The sequence below is a fragment of the Lactuca virosa genome, chromosome 4 (assembly GCF_052849685.1).
Source record: "Lactuca virosa cultivar CGN04683 chromosome 4, Lactuca_virosa_CGN04683_v6, whole genome shotgun sequence".
Taxonomy (NCBI): Eukaryota; Viridiplantae; Streptophyta; class Magnoliopsida; order Asterales; family Asteraceae; genus Lactuca; species Lactuca virosa.
The window spans coordinates 535,149,818-535,172,151 of record NC_136429.1 but is presented as its reverse complement, the minus strand read 5'-3'; the positions used below and the strand labels follow the sequence as shown (position 1 = coordinate 535,172,151).

General features: G+C 37.5%; 1 protein-coding gene, 1 long non-coding RNA gene and 1 pseudogene across 3 annotated transcripts; 1 reads left to right on the top strand and 2 right to left on the bottom strand.

The window, feature by feature from the left end:
* The first annotated feature begins 8,540 nt into the window (after window positions 1–8,540).
* On the top strand, window positions 8,541–12,012 carry LOC145109592 (uncharacterized). The gene is made up of 2 exons (XR_013709087.1): window positions 8,541–8,884; window positions 10,083–12,012. It is a non-coding gene; the product is annotated as an uncharacterized LOC145109592 (long non-coding RNA).
* LOC145109591 (putative metal-nicotianamine transporter YSL6) lies at window positions 10,548–13,503 on the bottom strand. The gene is made up of 7 exons (XM_079046786.1): window positions 12,926–13,503; window positions 12,684–12,856; window positions 12,512–12,609; window positions 12,308–12,445; window positions 12,036–12,225; window positions 11,715–11,856; window positions 10,548–11,623 (listed from the first exon to the last, which is right to left on the bottom strand). Exons 1-7 carry the CDS (start codon window positions 13,290–13,292, stop codon window positions 10,689–10,691), a joined length of 2,043 nt encoding a protein of 680 aa, XP_078902912.1. The 5' UTR covers window positions 13,293–13,503; the 3' UTR covers window positions 10,548–10,688.
* Window positions 13,504–19,884: 6,381 nt separating this feature from the next.
* Window positions 19,885–21,068, bottom strand: LOC145103804 (small ribosomal subunit protein eS28 pseudogene; annotated as a pseudogene). Its single transcript, XR_013706882.1, has 2 exons — window positions 21,019–21,068; window positions 19,885–20,479 (listed from the first exon to the last, which is right to left on the bottom strand). The product of XR_013706882.1 is annotated as a small ribosomal subunit protein eS28 pseudogene (transcript).
* Window positions 21,069–22,334: the final 1,266 nt, after the last annotated feature.

Sequence of the window (22,334 nt, the reverse complement as noted above, 5' to 3'; positions counted from 1 at the left end):
TCAGGTACTTCCACTAGCAAAGGGAAGGGCTCGGGATGATCGCATGGCTTACACCACAGTGTTCAGCCTGGGAGTTTTACTCTGATATTTTGATATGACATTTGACATGAGATTTGATATGTGATAGATATTATGAGATTTTGAAATACATAGTTTATGATTTCATACTTTGGTAATGAAATGATGGTTTTAATAATGCTTTAAAAACGAAATTTTTGGGTTGTATTTTTGGGATGTTTTAGTTTCAAGTCTGTATTTCATTGGATCTTTATATAATCCTAATCATGTTCTTGTTTCTACTGTTTTCAATAGAATTAGCATCAACTCATGGAAACGATCCATCATTATATCACTATCAACAAAGAACAAGCTATTGAGGATTCATTGACTGAACAATCATTATGCCTTTGGTCAATACTTCCTCTTATCTGAATTGGTATTGAGCTAATTATATGGTAATTAGCTAGATATTAAACTCTCTTTCTAAGAACAGTGTTGAAACTTGAAAGTATTATTTTCTTGCAAACTATTGTTGAGGTCTGGTAAGAGTTGAATCAACGATATGAGCAACCATGTGGTGTTATCCTTTATCAATGTTCAACAAAAACTATACTCCATTTCTCAAGGATCTGAAGATTTCTCATCTTAGTTCACCAAATTGACTAAAATATGGGATAAATTACGAACCATCCAAGAAATTCCTCCTTGTTCATGTGGTACATCATCTGTAATTCACAAATTCGTCAAAGATCAACAATTAGTTCAATTTCTGATGGGATTGAATGATTCGTACATGATCATTCGAGAACAAATTCTCATGATTAAGTCGTTTCCAACTATATTTGTTGTTTATTTACTAATTCTTCAAGAAGAACAACAATGGGACATTACTATTTCGTCTAATATCAGTCATGAAGATATTGCAAGGAGTGTCTCTTATGAAAATACTTCAGAAAAGAAACTTACATGTAATCTAAAACACCCCTCTCGCCTGGATAATTTTAAAATATATTTTAAAAACATTTTAATTCAAAACCTATAGTTTTAGAGTTTTTAGATGTGCGGCAAATTCAACATTCCAAAAGTAATTTAATGGAATTGAGTCTTTGAAGTGGGATTTAGCTCACCATTTTGCCATGAAAGATTTACGCTCGTTGAGTTATCTTTTTAGGCATCCATATTGCTTAATCTAAAAAGGGTTACAATTCATCTCACATGAAATTAATATTTGATTTATTTAAGCGTGCATGACTCTCTGACAATAGAATTGTTGATACACATCTTGAAATCAATGGATATTCTCCTAATGATGTTGTTCTCAAGTCTGAGTCTCTATCGTACTACTTTAGGCAGTTTGGTTTACCTTATAGTCACTCGACCAGACATAACTCATGTAATTCATGTGGTTAGTCAATTTGTCACTACTCATATTATGTTCATGTAGGAGACGTTCTATGTATTTTGAGTATCTTTGTGGAATTTAATTTTAGAGACTCTTTGTAACATCCTAAGTTTAGGGCTAGAGTTTTTCTTACTTAAACTAATTAAAAATAAATAAATAAAATCTAAAAGAAAATAAATTAAAATAATATTTTTAATAGGAAATAGTTATATTTACAACAAGAATTTAGAATGAGATTTTGTTTAGATTACAAAAGTTGAGAAGAAAATAGAAGTTGGATTAGTTTTGCCAAATAGCAAACTTTGTAACTAGTGTTGGCCTAGTGCATGACCAATTAGCTAAAAGGAAGTATTTTGGGGGTCAAAGTGTGAAACATAGAAGTTATATAAGTAAGTTAGTCAATTTGTGATAAATAAGAAAATTGAGGAAGCTTTACACCATATGATGAAAGTTAGAAGCTAGTTAGTGGATCTCTTCCCCCATCTCAAGAGAAACACGATTTGCAAAGGTGGGTGATAACCATTGGCGATTTGGAAGATTCCATGGTGATCTAGGGTTCATCTGTAACACCCGATTCATCAGGTAAATTCCTTCCCTTTTTGTTTTAAGTATTATGTGTTAGAAGTATATCAACACACTGCGTACATAGCCTCTACGCGATGCGTAGAAGGGAAAGTGTTGATGAGGCCTTAATGATCTACGCAGGACGTAGATCTTAAGTACACATGGCGTACGTAGCTAGAGTTTAAACCCTAAATTCAGGGTTTTGAGCCCTATTTAAGGACCTTGACCTTCATGAACCTCTTCCATTCTCAGCCTCCATTTTCCAAACGACACCCTTGAAACCCTAACCCCATTTTACTGTATTTTGAGCTTAAAAGAGTGTTTTTGGGTGCTTCTGAAGAAGAAAGAAGGTAATGGTGGTGCTCTGGAAGCTTGAATCAACCTTGGACCTAGAAGTTCTTCCCACTAATGCATCTCCAAAACGTATAAAGTTTGTACCTTTAGGCCTCTATTGTTAGATCTAGTTTAGATATTAAAGTTATGTCCTTTTGTGCCACAAATTGGTCAATTTGAGTGTCAGTTGTTCTAGATCTTGTAAGGTGCATTCCCAAGGGAATTGGAGGGTATTATGTCATAAAAATGGATCTTGGCCATTTCTAACCATCCATGCATGAGTTTGAGATCATTAAAAGTTGTGAAATGAGGGTTTGTTCTTGAGCCTTGATAAGCCATGCAAGTGCATAAAGTTTGGAACTTTATCACTTAGGACATTTATTTAGACGAGATATGAAATTTTGACGTAATGCCTTTCTGTATTAAGCACTTAAATAAGAGTTTGGATTCAGCATGAATATGAAAGGCGTACTTAAGGTTACATAGCACGTAACTTGGTTGAACCCCCATCTGGAATAAGGCTCTACGCCATGCGTAGAGCTGGAGTACGCAGGGTATACTTGGTCTAATGTTAACCTTTGACTTTTGACCATTGAATTTGACCAAGTTTGACTTTAGGTCATTTGGGGTAATTTGAATAGTAGATTGAGATTGGGTCCCTGTTTATTGTATAGGTGACCGGTAGAGACAGTATTTTGGAGCAGCGATCAGTTCAGCTATCTTTCAGATTGTGATGTAAGTTTTCCTCACTACACTCATGGATCGAAGGCACCAATGACACCCCACTAGGTTATGTATCCTGGTAAATAGGATGATGCTATGTTGGTTATATGATAGACTGGTAGATCTGTATGATTACATGTATTCACTCGTGATATGTTAGACTGGTAGATCTATATGATTACATGTACTTGCTAAATATTGATTATAGTTGTATATGTCAAAATGTTATTGTGTTGTGGGGCTGAGGCGGTCATGCTTTGTGTTGAAGGCGAAGATACATGGACGGTCCAGTTGATACTGTTGGTCCAAGGGAGCGGTCCGTCTTATGTTGTAGGCTCGGGAGCGGTCGAGCTAGCAGCTGAAGGCTCGGTGGCGCTCTAGCCTAGTGTTGTAGGTCTGGTTGTGTGCATTGTATTATGTTGTTGTATGTGGTACGTTGGGGGAACTCACTATGTTTTGGCTTACAGTTTGATTTTATGGTTTCATGTACATCAGAGGACAGGGGCAAGGCGAAGGCTTGATTGTAGACATCATCCTGGATATTTATTGGACTTATGATTTTGGGATACTCTGATTTATACTTATGGTTTTGGAAACTATGTTTTGTGTGAATTATGGATGTTGAGACGGTTTTAAAAATGAAATTTTTTTGTCATGATTAGTTGGTATTAGAGCCCTGGTTTGAGAGAATTGGATGAACACTTGTGTGATTCCAGACTCAATCTAAGGATCTGCAAAATGTTTTTTTTTTCAAAATTTAACCATAAGAGAACCGATAGGAAGGTTGCGATGTGTACAATCAGCCGGAGCCAAGGAAAATGATTCCCCAAGATACCCACACTTCTTTTGTGTATTGATAGAATTGCATGCTATTATGTAGGCTAAGGATCTTCAGGAATTGCATGATAGAATTTCCTGACGTATGATGTCTGATATCCTAGGAGAGTTTCTCGTTATACCCTATGGAACTGACATTATTACTGTGGTTGCTTAGTGTATGCATCATAGTTGTACATAACTAAGATTTTATAGCCTAAGAATATTTGATTTAGCCTTATTTCATGTTCCTTATTTGGTTGTGGGCTTAGGATAGAATCAGATATTCGACTGTCTATCAAATCCAGTGTTATGTACGATTAGCATGCACGAGCTGATGCAGGGTTAGTGGAAGTTTCATGAATGAGTATGGATTGAAGTAGGCCAATATGAGGAAGGATTAGCCACTCTTGAGACAATATGTATAGGATGTATGTGCATCCTAGATGTTAGGCCTTGTGGTCGAGTGGTCCGTGACGACCCCTTGAGGCATATATAGGTAGGTGTGGAAGGTAGTATGGGCTCGTACTATTGGAAGCATAGGACACATACGCGTAGCAGGGAAGTCATGGACCCTGAGGGTTCAGTAATACTCTAATGTTGTTATAGTATGAATTATGTCTTTTCTGATGTATTTCGGTTTGTTTTATGTATGCCGATCACTAGAGGCCCAGGATCAGAAGCGGTCGGCCCGACGAGGCCAGGATTGACGGATGATGAGATTTGGGAGATGATCACCACTAAGGTGATCATGGTTGTTAGGGGGCGATCCCAGAGGTTTGTGGGTCTATTATGACCACCATGATTGAGATGTTCGACGAGCGTTATGTTGCCGTCTCAGAGGCTGATGTTGCCGCAGCCACAACATTTATTGTTGTTGCGGGAATTCAGCGGAGAAGGTCTTTTCAGTATCGGGACTTCATCAACACGAAGCCCCCAGAGTTTAATGGGGTCAACATTGGTGCCTTCGACCCACAAGTACAGTGAGGAAAACTCACCTCTCAGTCTGAAAAGATATATGAACAAGACACTGCTCCGAATATCAGCTCTACCGGTCACCTATTCATTAGAAAATGACTAAACTTAACTATAAATCAAAATACCAAAAATACCCCTAGGTCAAAATCTGGTCAAAGACGAAAAATCAAAAAGTCAACCGAGTTGACTCAGCTGAGTACGCCCAGCGTACTCATCTGGTACGCTTAGCGTACTCAAGGTCTTGACAAAAAAAACGGGGTGTTGACCTCGTACGCCCAATGTACCATAGTGTACGCCCAGCATACGTGTCTGCCACCATTTCCTTCTATTAAGAGCTTAATCCCTTAAGCTCTTTCGTCCAAAATCCAGATCTAGTCCTTAAATGATGTCCTTAATCATAAAGTTTCCAACTTTATGATCTTGCATTGCTATTAGGTGCTCAAAACCAAAAACCCTAACTTCTTAACTCATTAAGACACTATAACCCATGCATGGAACAAAACTAATAACCAAGATTGCATTTTTATGACCTTAGCCACTCCAAAACGTCTAAAAGGACAACTCAAATGAATTAGAGTAACCCATACTCAAATACATCAAGCTTATGGGACCAAAATGAACACAATCCATGGCTAATCAAGATCTAAGCAAAACTTTATCAAGATTAGAGCATTTTATGTAACACCCATAAATTCGAGCCAATTTAAAACCTTTTAATTCATTTGAAACCATTTAATTATTACCATTTGTTTTCAAAATAATTTATACATCAGAGTTTCCCAAAAATCATAATCGTCAATCGAGGAAGTGTACGGTCACGCCTTCGCCTACCCGCGGCCATCCGCTGAACCTGAAACAATAAACTGAAACTATAAGCCCAAAAGCTTAGTGAGTTACCCCCAAAATACCAACCTCATATAACCATAATCATATCATATCAAAAAATACAGAACAACCATCATCTCGAGTATACAGTGTGACTGGTCCGCCCGCACTGAGCCTTCAGTCCACCTAGTCCACTCTCTGAGTCTACAGTATGACTGGGCCACCTGCACCGGGCCTACAATCTATCTGGATCTATCCCGAGCCTTCGGTATGACTGGACCACCATACGGGCCTACAGTCTATCCGGACCGCTCATAGGGTATGTTGGCCTTCAGCATAAAGCAGGACCACCTCAACCCAAACATCAAGCAAATAACCATGTGCACATATAACAGGTAATCACATGACAGTCCATAGACAAACGAACCGATCTAGCAGATCATATAGTATAGCAACATCCTAACCAAGATACGGACCTAACCGGTCACTAACATAGCATCATCCTATATACCAGGATACTGACTCTAACCAGGTCACTGATATAACATCATCCTATATACCAGGACACCGACCTAAACCAGGTCACTGACATAGCATCATCCTATATACCAGGACACCGACCTAAACCAGGTCACTGACATAGCATCATCCTATATACCAGGACACCGACCTAAACCAGGTCACTAACATAATACCGTCCTAATTACTAGGACGCCGATCTAACAGATCAATAAGCACATCAAACAAGTACAAGTACACAATCCGAAAAGGGCCGACCTTGGTGCCTTAGACCTTGTTGATAGAGTGAGGATAACTCACCTCGAAATGCCGAACTGAAGAGGTACGATCAAATCCCCCGATCATGGCCACGAACTCCACCACCTAACACTTTGATGAAACAATAACTGTAAGTGCCCAAATTACCAGAATACCCTTGGAAGTCAAACTGGTCAACTCTTGGTCAAAGTCAAAGTCCTGGTCAAAGTCAGCCTTCTTGATTGACCCTTCTCGCCGAGTCAGCCCATTGACTCGCCGAGTTCCTAAACTCAGAAAATCCTCATATCACGACTCAACTCGCCGAGTCACCCCATGACTCGTCGAGTTCATAAATCCCCGAGTCCTAGCCTGTCCAACTCACCGAGTCACCACTCAACTCACTGATCCTTATCATAACCAGATGGGTTAGGGTTTGCGACCCGACTCGTCGAGTCCAAGAACAGACTCATCGAGTTCACTTAAGTCATCCTCATTCAGACGATTTCAGTCCATCCCACTGCTTCCAACTCATAGATCTGGACTCTTAGGGCTAGTTTTACACGTAAAGTTTCCAACTTTACGTGTATGCAAGGTGATTTTGGCTCAATACAAGTTAGAGAGAAGGTTCAAGACAAGAATGCTCACAAACAAGCTAAAGAGTTGATACTCTATGCCTCCATGGACCAAGATAAGTCTAGATCTGAAGTTGCAACCCCAGATCTAATCCCAAAACCCGAAATGGATTCCAAACATGCTAAATAGCCCCAAATCATCATCCAAGAATAGATCTAGAAAGGAAGAGCTCAAGGCAACGACTTGTTACCTCCAAAATGTGCCCAAGATGAAGTAGATTCTCGATCTACACGAATTCCTTGATGCTAGCCTCTTGATCTACAAGTTTCCTTCACTAGAATCACCTTCCAAAGCTCAAAAACTCTCACCAATGGCTCACACACGATTTTAGGGTTTACTGACTCTCAACGGGTAACAAAGAGGCTGAGGTGAGAACATAAGATCCTTTAAATAGGGTGCAAACCCAAAAATTTAGGGTTTTCTCTTCCCAGCACTGACTCGTCGAGTCCCGCCGCCGACTCGGCGAGTCGGGTCACTTAACACGTGCCCAACACCCGCTCCGACTCGACGAGTTAAGACACCTACTCGTCGAGTCTACTCCTTTATTTACACATAGCAGCCCGAACTTATATTCCAAAACTTGGGATGTTACATTTTACCTCCAAGAGGTGTCAAATGATGATGTGTTTCTGGATCCAAATTGCTTCACTCCTCTAAGATGGTCTCCTCTTCCTTCTTCCTCCTTCAAGATCACCAAAATACGCACTCAAAGCTCAAAGATGCTCTAAAATGGATTAGGGTTTGAAAGGGTAGAATATGAGGCTGGAGGCATTTGATGAATGAAAATGAGCCTTGAGAGTTAAGGATGTATAAATAGTTCACAAACCCTAAATATTAGGGTTTTGGGTCCAGGCCACGTACGCTTCGGTACGCCCAGCGTACGCAAGCAATTCCCAAAAATTACAAAATGCCATGCGGGACCAAAAAATATCAACAAGATTTACTTGTAAAAAATCTCCAAATCAACCAAATCGTTTGTTATCTAGTCGAAAAAATAGAGTTACGTGAGGTGAAATTAATTTGAACACCTGATGATAACGAGTAGTAGAAGTTGTAATATGAGAAAAAAATTGTACTCTTGGTCTGATTCCACAAATTTCCTTCTCTCCTTAATGGGTATTTGTTGAATATGAGTTTTTGCTAGTAGAATTCATATTGATTTCTACTTAAAGAAATACGGTCGTCAAGAAAACCCACAATTCAATGGGATATGGTAGGGTGAACAAATAATGTTTGGAGTAAATTACATGAATGGTCCATGTGGTTTGGGGGAATTTGCGTGTTTGGTCTCTTTATTTTTTTAATTCGGACGTCCCTACTGTTATTTTTATTGCGCATTTGATCCCTGCCACCCTTAAAAAGACTATTTTGCCATGCCTAATATTTTTTTATCTTTATATTATCATGTATGCTATTATATATATATATATATATATATATATATATATATATATATATATATATATATATATATATATATATATATGGGCTTACCCCTCTTATCCCTTCCCTCTCTATGTTTCTCTCTTGTAAAACCCAACAAAGCCGCAGACGTGCACTCCATCAAGAGACAAAGTTTTACTGTCCGTCGTCCCCTCTATCGCCTCCGGCGTTCGTTGCCACCGATGTCCGACACTATCACCCCTCACCCTCTTCTATCCCTCCCCTCCTTACAAAATTTGAACCCTAGCCGACTTCAGTCTTCAAAATCATGCGTCGATGTTCCTCCTCTGTGATTCAAGAACCCTCCCATTCCTCCATTGGTGTTCCCCTTCCACACCTTCCAATCCCCTCCCTCTCGTGCGATACCGATAAAGAGATCGATTTATGCATGATACCCATCCAATTTTGAAGGTGAGAAATTGATTTTTGGATTCATTCTGCTAAGCTAGTGTTTTAGGTATCTAATTTCTCCAATGATAGGTGAGCAGCTCTTCGTTTGTAAATTAGATCCCCATGCATGCTTACACTTTTCTTTCTGTCAAATTCGACTGGTTTGAATGGATATAAGATTTCATCCCCCTTTTGATCATATCTTTGATCATATTTGCTACCTAAATGTGATCGGGTTTTGTCGATGTTGCAGCCCAACACCCCTCGATGGTGGAGGTGGTGTTATAGATGGGCAATGACTGTGAGGGTGTGTCGGTATAGGGTAGCAAGGAAAGTATTTTATTAAACAAGTTTTTGAATAAATTAATAATGTAAATAATTAAAAAAGAATTATTAAGCGCAAAATAATGAATGTTTGAGTATAAGAAATCGTTTCTTCCTTACAAATTCCACTGCCACTGCTTATGAAGTTTGGAATATCGTTTCTTCCTCGCACATAAAGATAAAGAGATCGAGTGTGCAAGGAAGTTGGGAAGATCAATGAGTTATATGAAACTATTTCTTCCTTACACATTCCACGTCACTGCTTATGTGGCTACATTTGCACATGTGGCAAATTAAACCGGTTAATTTAGGTTTTGGTGACTAAAATGGCAGGTCAATTCCTACCTTATGCCCTCCGTAAAGCAACAAAAAAAAATGTTTAGCGAGTAATTAGACCAATTATGGAAACATTGTAGGCCTATTTTCCCAAATTCTTATATTGAAATAAATTAGAATGAAAACAAATTAGCAGAATTATCAGTACTTTGGCATTTTTGTTATATGAATTCATACAAACTATTACATCACAATTCACAAACATGGATATCATATCTAAAGAGTTTTTTACTAAAAGGTAACCATTACGAAAAATATTTACTATAATATAGTACTTTTAAAATTATTTCCCATTTAATTGTACGTTTATTTTTTTAATTTTTTTTAAATAAAATAAAAGAAATCATGTTAATTGTCTTTTCGCGTTCACATTACTTGCAAAACCATTTGGCAACCCTTAGCACCACTGCAAACCCCCACTGGGCCTGAGTGCGCATACACCTATGGAACCTACCACAGCCACCTTTGCCAAGCTTCAACGATTGAAGTCTACTGGTTTTTAGTTTTTTTCGTAACAAGCATTGCCAGTAACACCTAGTCTACCTGTTGTGTTGTGCAGTGACATCGTCAACTTCAAAACATTGTTGAACTTCTCCTCCCCAAACAACACTGTGGATGAACCTCTACATCCGCCGTGCCACCGACGAACCCATTCATAACCCTCGGTAATCGTCTGTTAAACAACCCCTCCCCCTCCAAATTTCCAAGTTATAAGACACTGATTGAACGACCAATGTTTGAAACAAATATATACGAGAAATGTTTGGCACATGATCTATGAACGATTGTGCATTTCCAACAATTTCCTTTTCGATTTCCAAATTGTCTGGTTGTATTCATATTCCAATGAGCAAACCAAACTCACGGTAGGAAGAATCTGTCAATATATTCAAATCGTGTTTGGTTGTTTTCATTTGCTGGCAGTTTATGTTTGTTTTCATTTTCTAGCGAGCAAACAAACAAATGAGAAATCTTTTTTAATGTTTTGAAATTATCTTGTTGGTTATCATTTTCCGGCGACAAATACGAGAAAAAAGAGCAGTAGGGAGGCTGTCTAATTGATTTCTTTTATTTTTGTACAAAACTCCATATCTAAAATGCTGTTTCTTTTCTAGTCTAAAGTAATACTAGTAAACAGTTTGGCTACCTGGTGGGTGCTGCTGACTCAACCGGTAACGGAAGGCCCAAAGTACATGCAGATGGGCGGATCGATCCTGAAAATGGAGAGTATTGCGGATGGTATCGTCCATATCCCATCCCCACAGATCAACCCCGAAGCAACCGCTCCTGCATAATCTTCCGACTCTTTTTTATTCAATCGCTCCCACACAAACAGAATCACAGTCCCAACAAACATGTCGATTGCAAAATAAGCTCCGATATAAAACGGCACCGCCATCGCCATCGGAATAGGAATAAACCGGGAGATCTTCGAAGGAGCCCAGTCCCGTAGCACGTTCAAAACCAACGCCGCCACAAAGAACCCACAACATAACGCCAAACAATGATTCGGAAGCTGAGAGAAACCCTCGACTCCGAGAATCGCCATCTCCCTGTATATAACCGCATACGGTGCCTTGTACGGACTATCCGGTGTCCCAATCTCAAAGGCGGTCCAAAACATCCAGAATGTGAGCGGTGCAATGATGCACCCCATGGCGGTTCCGACTAGTTGACTCACGAACATGGATTTGGCTGAGGAGAATGTCAGGTAACCGGTTTTGAAATCCTGCATCAGATCGGCGGCGGTTGAGACGATCGACATCATAACACCGCATGCTGCTAACCCTGCTAATACCCCTCCATTGCTTCCGACTAACGAAGAGATGATGAAGAGACCGATTTTTCCGTACGTTGAAGCTAAACTCCAGTCTGTGAGACCTGTTCCATAGGAGTTGCAGAAAGCTAGGGCAGGGGCGATTATGTATGAACACAGCACCAGGTACCATTTGAGGGGCGGGAATATAAGCGGCATTGTAGCTGTTGATATTGCAGCCAACCCTACATACCCACACCCTGCAAACCATGTTGGTATTCCGTCTTTCAGAAAAACTTCATCCCTCTTCTGTTGCTCTAGTTGTGACTTGGATGTCTCAGACTCTATATATTATAGGAGGAGAGAAATCAAATCAAATCAGGCAGGCATATTGTTATGTTATATAACATCAACTACAAGTTAAATTTTACCTACCTGGTAACTCTTTTCTTACATTCACAGGGAGATCTTGTTTGGTTTTGGTAGTGTTGTTCCACACAGTGTTAATGGAGATCAATATTATCTTCACCAAATTGTAAAGCCCATCCCCAAGAATAAGGGAAATAGCTATGAACACCTGGTACAAATAATATTAACATTGCTAGAACAAAATGAGTCAAGCCTCATAACTCTCTCTGTTAAATGCACATTGCAGGAAATAGCAACCTACTTTACTACTTTATTTTTCACCAATTAATTTAAAAAAAAAAAAAAAAAAAAAAAAAAAAAAGAACCTATGTTATGTATATTGTATACCTTGTATCCATAGAGACCTTTGAAGTCATTGCTGTCTAGATCAGCTGGATACCAGTCACCTGCACGAGTGGAAATGTAGGGCCAAAGAAAGCCCCAGGATACAATGGCGCCAAACAGAACAGAGCAGTTGACTATGTGTGGGCAAATAAGACCACATCCAATATAAGTAGGACTGAAGTCAAAGTAAAACCTGCATATAATTAAACATAGCAAGTCTCAAGTTCATACTTGTAATGCTTAAGGATCATAAAAAGCAAAAAGAAGAAGCTTACGTATTCTTGAACAGTGTCAACCCAAGACTTGGAAAATTATCAAATCCACATGAATCACCAATACCACCAAAGAACCATTTAAAGCAACTCCAGACAAAGCTTATGCTTAGATACTTTCCAAGACAGCTTACCTGTTTCCTGTAATAAAAAAACAAAGAAATAAAATAAACATCAACAGTTTTGAGAAATTGGTTGGTTGGTTACCTTGCAAGGTCAGCACCAGTAGTCGTGTGGAAACTGTTGATTAACATGGCAGTGGCAGTTCCACTTGGGTATGTAAGCTTATAATCCATAACCATAACCTAAAATCACACATAAATGGAGTGTAGTGAATAACAACCTTAAAAAAATGAGGCAAACAGCATATAGTTATTACCTTACGAAGAGGAACAAGACTGAAAAGGCCGAGAAAACTGACAACAAAAAGAAAGCCAGTCATCCACAACAATCCTGGATTCTTAACGTCTTCAGCCCGATTACCAGGGTAATCCGAACCTATTAAGTTGTATGTTCTCTCGTCCATAGACAGCAAATAGGATCCAAATCCACCTGCAGATAATTACAAATAAGCTTTGGAAAGGGGATTTGCTTGCGATTGAAGAGGATAGAGAAAATTACCGCTAAAAGCGAGGCCATAGCAAGCAACAACGCAAGTCTGAATGACGGTGTTCTCTTGCCGGGTGAAAGGGCGAACAGAGAATCCGAAATTTTCTAGAAAAGTAGTCCATGATTTGACGAAGAAAAAACCGAGTAAGCCAGCAGCGACGTTTAAGGAAGGGATGATTCCGACAGTGAGATTGAGCTTGTGCGTAATGATGCAAAAAAGCGTCCCCAACAAAGCACTCACGACTAAACCCCTCAAAGTGATTTGATCTTTCCATTCTGGTATGGTTTCTGTTTCTGTTTCTGTAGTGGAATTGGATGATTCGTGGTGGAGCAATGGTTCCGATATATCCAGTGCTGGTGTCGTGGATTCCTTTCCCATTTTGAAGGATCGAGATCGAGATTAGATTAGATGAGTAGAGATTGTTGAAGTGGATAAACAAACACCAAGATTTTAAGTTATCGGTGAGTGGGGAGACTCCAAGAAATTAGTTGGCAGAGACGGGATGGAAACCCACACGCTATTATCCACGGCTACACTATTCGAGGTCGGAGATTCCAAAACGTGGCAGAATCACCTATAATAACTAAAAACATGAGATAATAATGGAAATATGAAATAACGTAAAATATTTTCTATGTAATGTGTAAAGGTATCTTGGAATTAAAGAGACATGTTTTGATAAATATTAAAACTTTACATGAGGAAAATAAGAAAACGAAGAAAGATCAAATTTTGTGGTTTCATGCCATCACATATTCAACCAATTTCAGATGTTTTTTTTCAAGCTACTTTATTGTTGGATTAGGTCCAATTCTTGAGTACTACTTTGTATTTTCTTAATATTTTCATTTTTCATATAAAATACATTTGTTTTTTTTTTAAGTTAATATGATATATAGGTATATAACGAATTAATATTATTTTTTAGATAAACATGTATTAGAAAATACTTAAATTGAATGTCATAAATAAGTATAATAAGAGTATTTGTGAAAGAAAAAAAGTTCCAATTACTTACATGTTGTAATAATACTCTTTTGAGGACAATATATTTTTTTAAAATATACTTTATTACTAAGGCTAAAGAGTGTGATAAAGTTTTTACCTATCAAAAAAGATGTGTCACATAAACACCACCATGTAAGCATTCCTCTTTCTTAACAATTTTTACCTATGATAGGGATGTGGTAAATTTTTTACCTATGAATTTAAAAAATAAAAAATAAATAAATGTTTGCAAGCAACCAATCAACAGCCACAATGGAAACAAAACTTTTATTTACCACGGGGGTAGTATACCGGCGGCTTAATACCACAGGCAAAAATAAAGGTGATGGGTGGGGTTATCACCAGTAAAAGTTGACAAATCAAATTACCGTCCGTCCATAATATATTTACCATACCTTGCAGTCTAAACCCTTTTAAAAACAATAGATAATCAAAGATATGCATGTCTAAAACTTTTTTTTCTCATTATGTGCTTTTAGGCTCCATATCATGACATAACATGAGATAGGTGACGATAAACCAACATTGATGAAAGATGTTTATGATGTGATATTATGATAGTAGCTTTTGCAATAACTCAAGGCTAATGAAACACACACAATAACTACATTCAAGACTTAGCTTTTTGCTTAAAAACATAAGGCTGAAGGGAGTGAGCATGCTAAGACTCCCGCCAAGGAAATGGTAAAGGTGCTAAACACCACCCCCTTCAAAATGTCAAGGAAATGCTAAAGGAAGGCTCGCTATGGGCTTAACAACAGGAGAGAAGAGAGAGAAACATGAATACTGTGTTCTTATTGGCTGATCCAAGTTTATATTTTTTTTTAATTTCTTTTTCTAAAATAAAACTCATTAAACTAACAAACTACCACTCCCTACCTTTTTACATTTTGGATGCTAACACACTCCCAACTTATGTGGCTTCAAAAAAAATATGATGTGACGTAAAAAAATCTGATGTGGTTACATGCTGATGTGAATATTTAATGCACTAGTTTTTTTATTTATAATTCCTAATTTATCGCATCTAAACGACACCTTATAGGCAATGAACCCGATCAAGTATAGTATAGCTTTGATAAGCAAGGGTGTCGAACACAAGGGGAACGATAGTGAATTAATTTAAAATATTTGATTATAGGTTACAAAGCACACGAAAGGAATAAAGAAATGTATTATTAAATCTCAAACGAATAACTAAACAGCAAATCTCGATAGACTGACAGGAAGACAAATCTCTTTAGGTACTTTGGTTTAGACAAATTACACCTTAAAATCATAGACAATTGCACACACATATTTATTTATTCATGTTTACCGATTTCTAAAATGATTAGGTTCATGTTCACTATTACTAATCCTTTAGCAAACAAGTCAATTCAAGCAGTGATCAATTGATTAAACTAACATGTTTCCTAGTATTCAGTTCGTATCAAGCAAGACTTATAATAATAGTTAATTAAATTTGTCAATTCAATCAACTTATATGTGGTTGGTCATCACATATGCTCACACATTAATTTACTTATTTTCCTAGTTAACCCTAGTTTCATGTTCGCTATTCCTAGACATATAATCTTGATGGTCATCAAGATTATAAAATGCAAGCAATCAAGCAGATATTCATACAACTCAATATACTTAATAATTAACAGAAAATAATTGTCATTAACACATAAGGATCTTTTAACAAGCTTAACAAGATAAATTAAACATGAATAAAACAATCAAATATAGCAACTAATCCAATAATCAAGGTTTCATCTAATCATAAACTCAAAGCAAATGGTTTTGACACCAAAATCAGAAAGTAAAAACATAATAGTATCACAGTGGAATGCTAAACATGGTCACGATAACAAACCACATGATTGCCGACACAAATCCGCTCTCTAATCCTTCAGATCTTCGCTCCTGTCAGCTTAACGGCCTTCCGACCGCCTTCTAGACCCTCAAAACGGCAGTTATGAAGTTTTCTTGTCGACTAAAATAGGTTAGAAGTCGGAATCCCCTCTTAGAACGAATTAAATGTCAATATATAGCAACTTTACACCGCCAAGCGAACACAGCGCGTAGGTCCAAGGAACGCAGCGCATTCCTCCAAGCTATCCCGTAATCTACAAGGCACGAACGCAGCGCGTTCATTATGGGAACGCAGGGCGTACGGTCCACCTTCAGCCCAATTCTTCTCTTTTCTAGTCCAACTCCGTTTTCCAGCCCTTTTCTCCATATCCGTTCCAACAACATATATTAGCTGTAAATTACAATTCAAAGTATTATGAGTACCTTTTAGTTCTAAATAAGAATAATAAAGGCTAAAATATTAAGATATAATGTATAAAAATACACATATCAAAATACCCCACACTTAGCCTTTGCTTGCCCCCAAGCAAACTTACTTTTAATTTACCAATATCGTATAAAACAATCCATTTTAAACCCAGCCATTATGCCAAGACCGCAACGCATGCATTTGTGTCTAAAATTTTTCCTAAGGACCCCCCTCAATTCTAAATACTCACAATCCTCATAAAACACTCACCCACTTCTTTTGAACAATGCTCATTTTATGCAACCCTCTGAATCCATCCTCAGAAAACTCTCTAACCTCAAGGTATTTTTGTAAAGCTACCCAAGCATACATAAACTAGAGAATTACAACTTTTTTAGATACCACAATATGGAGCTCTTGAATTCGTCACTTCTTTGATAATTGATCTTCAATTTCTTTGAATTCACCATCTTTGTGTAATTTTTGGTATCTTCAACTTTTGATACTTCAGAATTTTTGATCTTTGATCTTCAAACTTTGATACTTCTATAGCTCCAAAAATTCTTCAATTTTTTTTCACTTTTTAGTAATTTCTCTCTTTTTTTTACATGTACTCACTCTTTTTTTTTCTTTTTTTGCACTCAAAGCCCTACATGCTTAAGCAGGGGCGCTTTACTTCAACCCTTATTGGTTAAGGTATTAGTTTTCCTGGATACATTTCAAATACAGGCTGCTAAACATATTGCATTCCTCAAACTAAGCGAAGTTGTGTTTTTGTCCCATGATTTCACTAGAATAAAGGGGGCCACAAATGCACTATAACGTATATAGGCTCAACTAAACATTTGAGTTCTCATCGGATCATCCCATATAATATTAACAAAATTTTAAATTATCACTAGATTTTCCTAAATTAAACTATTTTTCAAGTTTATAATTTTTTAAATTTTAAATTTTCCCAATCTAGCAACTAAATTACTTTTTCGACCTCCTACCCCACACTTATATCATACAATGCCCTCATTGTATGCTAAAACTAATTAAGCAAATAAAAATAATAAAAAGGGAGAAAAAGGAACAGACTCTCCTGGGGTAGTTGTGGCGAGATCGAATGGGGCTGCTAAAAGTTGCTCCATAAATTGCTGGAGGACTGGAAACTGGAACAGCTGCTTCTGAATGTGCCGGAAAAATGAAATCAAGAATGCCAACTTCTAAAATGTGGTGAAAAAGATTGCAAATAAATGCAATATGTAAAAACCATGACATGGGAAAGTGTCGACCACGTCGTCTCGTCGAATGATGTGAAATCTAAACATGGCCACATGTGAAAATTGTTGGTCACGTCGTCATATCAAAAATGGTAGCCTCCTCTCGCGATGAAAAACCCCCCCACGACATAGGAAAGTGTCAACCATATCGTGGCAGCCGGGATAATACTTCTACCTCGCGTCGAAATAAAACTCTATGGTGTGGGAACAGCTCATCCATACCATAGGAGTCAAAATATAATAGAAACGCCACTCTTCTAAATAAGATACTCTCACCATATCGGCACGCACCCCACACTTATTGAAAGTCATGGCTCTCAATTGTGAACTTCAAACTCTCTCACGGCTTTTTTCGCATGACAAATCAGCATTAGACCCCAATTGTTGAAATTTCTGGAAGTGTCCGAAGGGTAAAATTTCTGCAAAGATCTGAAACATCAAGAGTATCAACATGGAAAACAAAAATTTTAACAAACTAAAAATAAAAATAAAAATAAAAACTCACTAAAATAACTAAAAAAATAGCAAACCAAAATAACTAAAAAGGATATCACGATCACTCGTCTTCGTCGAAATCAAGCTACAATTGTTGATTAAATCCCTTGCATGCAAGAGGTGGTTTGTGAAAACAAAAACTTTCGGGACCTGTCAGACTATTTCCTTTGTTTTCTTTGCACCATTAACTAATAAGTAGAACAAGAGTTGACCAAACTAGTCAAGAACAGCAAGAGCTCGGTCTTCCACTTAACCACCACGATACGCCTTGCTATACTACGCATCATGGATTGAGTCAGACAAATCACCAAAGTAGTAGACTAAACAAGTCAAGAATTCCCTAATCGCTTGCAATCTCGAAACCCATGCAAAAAGTAAAACCAAGCAATGCGTATGATCACAAATTCCTGCAAAAACAACAACAAAAACCTTCCCGACAAGTGACATGATATCAACGAAAATAAAAAATAAATAAAATAAAACTAAAAATTAAAAACAAATAACGAATAATTAAATAAACTAAATTAATTGAAAACCGTTCCCCGGCAACGGCGCCAAAAACTTGATGTGAATATTTAATGCACTAGTTTTTTTATTTATAATTCCTAATTTATCGCATCAAAAACTTGATGTGAATATTTAATGCACTAGTTTTTTTATTTATAATTCCTAATTTATCGCATCTAAACGACACCTTACAGGCAGTGAACCTGATAGAGTATAGTATAGCTTTGATAAGCAAGGGTGTCGAACACAAGGGGAACGATAGTGAATTAATTTAAAATATTTGATTATAGGTTACAAAGCACACGAAAGGAATAAAGAAATGTATTATTAAATCTCAAACGAATAACTAAACATCAAATCTCGATAGACTGACAGGAAGACAAATCTCTTTAGGTACTTTGGTTTATACAAATTACACCTTAAAATCATAGACAATTGCACACACAGATTTATTTATTCATGTTCACCGATTTCTAAAATGATTAGGTTCATGTTCACTATTACTAATCCTTTAGCAAACAAGTCAATTCAAGCAGTGATCAATTGATTAAACTAGCATGTTTCCTAGTGTTCAGTTCGTATCAAGCAAGACTTGTAATAATAGTTAATTAAATTTGTCAATTCAATCAACTTATATGTGGTTGGTCATCACATATGCTCACACATTAATTTACTTATTTTCCTAGTTAACCCTAGTTTCATGTTCGTTATTCCTAGGCATATAATCTTGATGGTCATCAAGATTATAAAAGGCAAGCAATCAAGCAGATATTCATACAACTCAATATACTTAATAATTAACAGAAAATAATTGTCATTAACACATAAGGATCTTTTAACAAGCTTAACAAGATAAATTAAACATGAATAAAACAATGAAATATAGCAACTAATCCAATAATCAAGGTTTCATCTAATCATAAACTCAAAGCAAATGGTTTTGACACCAAAATCAGAAAGTAAAAACATAATAGTATCACAGTGGAATGCTAAACATGGTCACGATAACAAACCACATGATTGCCGACACAAATCCGCTCTCTAATCCTTCAGATCTTCGCTCCTGTCAGCTTAACGGCCTTCTGGCTGCCTTCTAGACCCTCAAAACGGCAGTTATGAAGTTTTATTGTCGACTAAAATAGGTTAGAAGTCGGAATTCCCTCTTAGAACGAATTAAATGTCAATATATAGCAACTTTACACCGCCAAGCGAACGCAGCGCGTAGGTCCAAGGAACGCATCGCATTCCTCCAAGCTATCCCGTAATCTACAAGGCACGAACGCAGCGCGTTCATTATGGGAACGCAGGGCGTACGGTCCACCTTCAGCCCAATTCTTCTCTTTTGTAGTCCAACTCCGTTTTCCAGCCCTTTTCTCTATATCCGTTCCAGCAACATATATTAGCTGTAAATTACAATTCAAAGTATTATGAGTACCTTTTAGTTCTAAATAAGAATAATAAAGGCTAAAATATTAAGATATAATGTATAAAAATATGTATAAAAATACACATATCACATGCTAAGCATGTTACCACTCCCTTCAGCCTAAAAGAGTTTAGAAAACATGGAACGTCTATGCTATACCTATGCACACACACATGACACAACCAAGCACCAATAAGTTTAGATCAAGATATTAGAGCAAAAGCCCAAAGTTAAGTTGCTATGAAGAATTTAAGATTAACAAGTCTGACATTTAATCAATAAGCAACTCTCAAGTAAGTCTGAAGTAGAAGATCCAGCGAAATTGGAAAAGGTTTACATGACTGACATATGACTAATAAATTGAATGGTTAAATAATCAACGGAGCCTCCTGGCCTCCCTCTCAGACTCGAGCAAAGTAAGAACATCACCCTATCTCACTGGTCCCTTGACGTTTCTCATGATAAATCGATTCTGATCATCCAAAAACTTCACTCTCACTTGTGTCACCTGCCCTCTTGAACCAGTCCTACCCATCACTTTAACCACCACTGCATGCTTGATTTGTGACTCCATCTTTCAAATTTCAACCTAAAAATATCATCAAAGGTCCCCTATTGGATTTAGCAACTACCAATCCAATATACAACAAATGGACAAATTGACTAACTTGTGTGGTTATAGAGACAAGAATAATGTATTTGACATGATGGTAATAACAGGTTATAATATGCAACTGGTATAGATTAGGAAAATTGTTTTTAATCTACTTGTGAGCGACTCTATCAACAATTCAATTCCCCACTGTATCCGAGAGATACTATATTGTACGATGAAACAAAATGGGCTTGTTATTAGCAACACGATCGGAATCAATTTGTATCCGAAGGTGCTGATTTAACATGACAATAACAGAGAGGATATCAAATCCCACACTAAAAATCGAAAAGCTAATGAATAAACAAACCAGGTGCGATTATGTAGTAATAAACGTTCATTGAAACACCAATAATCCCTAAAAAACATCAACTACCGATTTATTAGACTACGTTGATTCAAGTATCATAGTTATCATAACCAGCTAAGGGATCACAACAGATCAAAGAGGTGATGGTGATTAGGGGAACTACCTCGCGCAAAGGGAACTCTATGATGGTGGAAACTGCAACTAGCAAATGCAAAAGGCAGAAACCCTAGAAATGGGTAGTATATAAACGGTGATACGTGGATACTATTGGGCTTAGATGATTGGTTTGTCCCATCTTTAAAGCCCAATTTCTGATACACATGTTGATGCTCACATAGTCGCCTATATTACGTTACACTTAAGCTTTCGCATTTCCTGTGTTAATTAGGTTTTCAATTTCCCCCCCCCCCTTTTTTGTGCATGCTTAGGTATTCTTTCAAGAGAAACACATGTATGGCTTTTTAACTTTGAACTGTACTCCACCGCCACAGTTTACCGGCATGGTACGGTCCGAGAGCGGTGGGCAGACGTTCAACTGCTTGCGGGCATAAGAAGGGGCTGGGCCTTCAAAGTAGTGGGCCGAGAAGACGCTCGTGTATACCTGCACATTTGCGGTCTCAGACCGGTCTTGGGTCGCTATCAAAACGGTCCAGTTTTTTGAGGTCGGTCTCCGAACGGTCTGGTCTATTTTCAGACCGGTCTCGTTCGGTCTTTTTCCCATCCGGTCTTTTTTCGGACCGGTCTTTTTGCGGACCGGTCTTTTTTTGGACCGGTCTTTTTCGGTCTCGTCTCTCGGTCTTTCCATACGCCTTTTTCGGTTCGATTTACAAGTTTTTTTGTTCGGTTTCGATATTTTTCGATTCTTTTGTTTTGGTTTCGAGATTTTTCCATTAATAAATATGAGATTATCACCAAAATAATAAATTAAGAAATATTAAAAATGATAATTTAAATTTTATAAAAGAAAAAAATAAAATAAATTAGATAGTTTGTGATTAAAATTTGTATAATTAACACAAAAATTATATATTTATAAAGTTTGGTTATAAGTCTATTTTTTCAGACCGGTCTCAAACCGGTCCGGTCTTTTTTAGGACCAGTCTCCAAACGGTCCGGTATTTTTTGGACCGGTCCGGGACGGTCTCAAGTCGGTCTTTTTTCGGTCCGGTCTTTTTTCGGTCCGGTCTCGTTTTAGACCGGTTCGGTCTCGGTCGTTTTTTGGGTCCGGTCCGAGACCCGTCTATTTGTGCAGGTCTACGTGTGACAACCGACAAATTCAAGTCAAAGTCAAAGTCAAAGTCAACAAGTCAAACCAGTCAAACTTAACTAGTACTTGTATGTTAAAAAGTTATTCTATGTATAAAAATGTGCATTTGTATGTCAAAAATTCAAGTGTCTCGAAGAATCTATGTGTTAACAATGTAAAAACCCTAAAAAGGGAGTTAAACGCATCAAAACACGACTAAGGACCCTTTCGGG

Bases quoted from the DNA above. Each gene is read 5' to 3' on its own strand.
- LOC145109591 (XM_079046786.1), bottom strand. From the start codon at position 13,292: ATGGGAAAGGAATCCACGACACCAGCACTGGATATATCGGAACCATTG. The intron at 12,226-12,307 runs GTAAGCTTCTTC...AATTATATGCAG, and splicing joins TTGACACTGTTCAAGAATAC to GTTTTACTTTGACTTCAGTC. The intron at 11,624-11,714 runs GTAGGTAAAATT...TATAATATATAG, and splicing joins TGTAAGAAAAGAGTTACCAG to AGTCTGAGACATCCAAGTCA.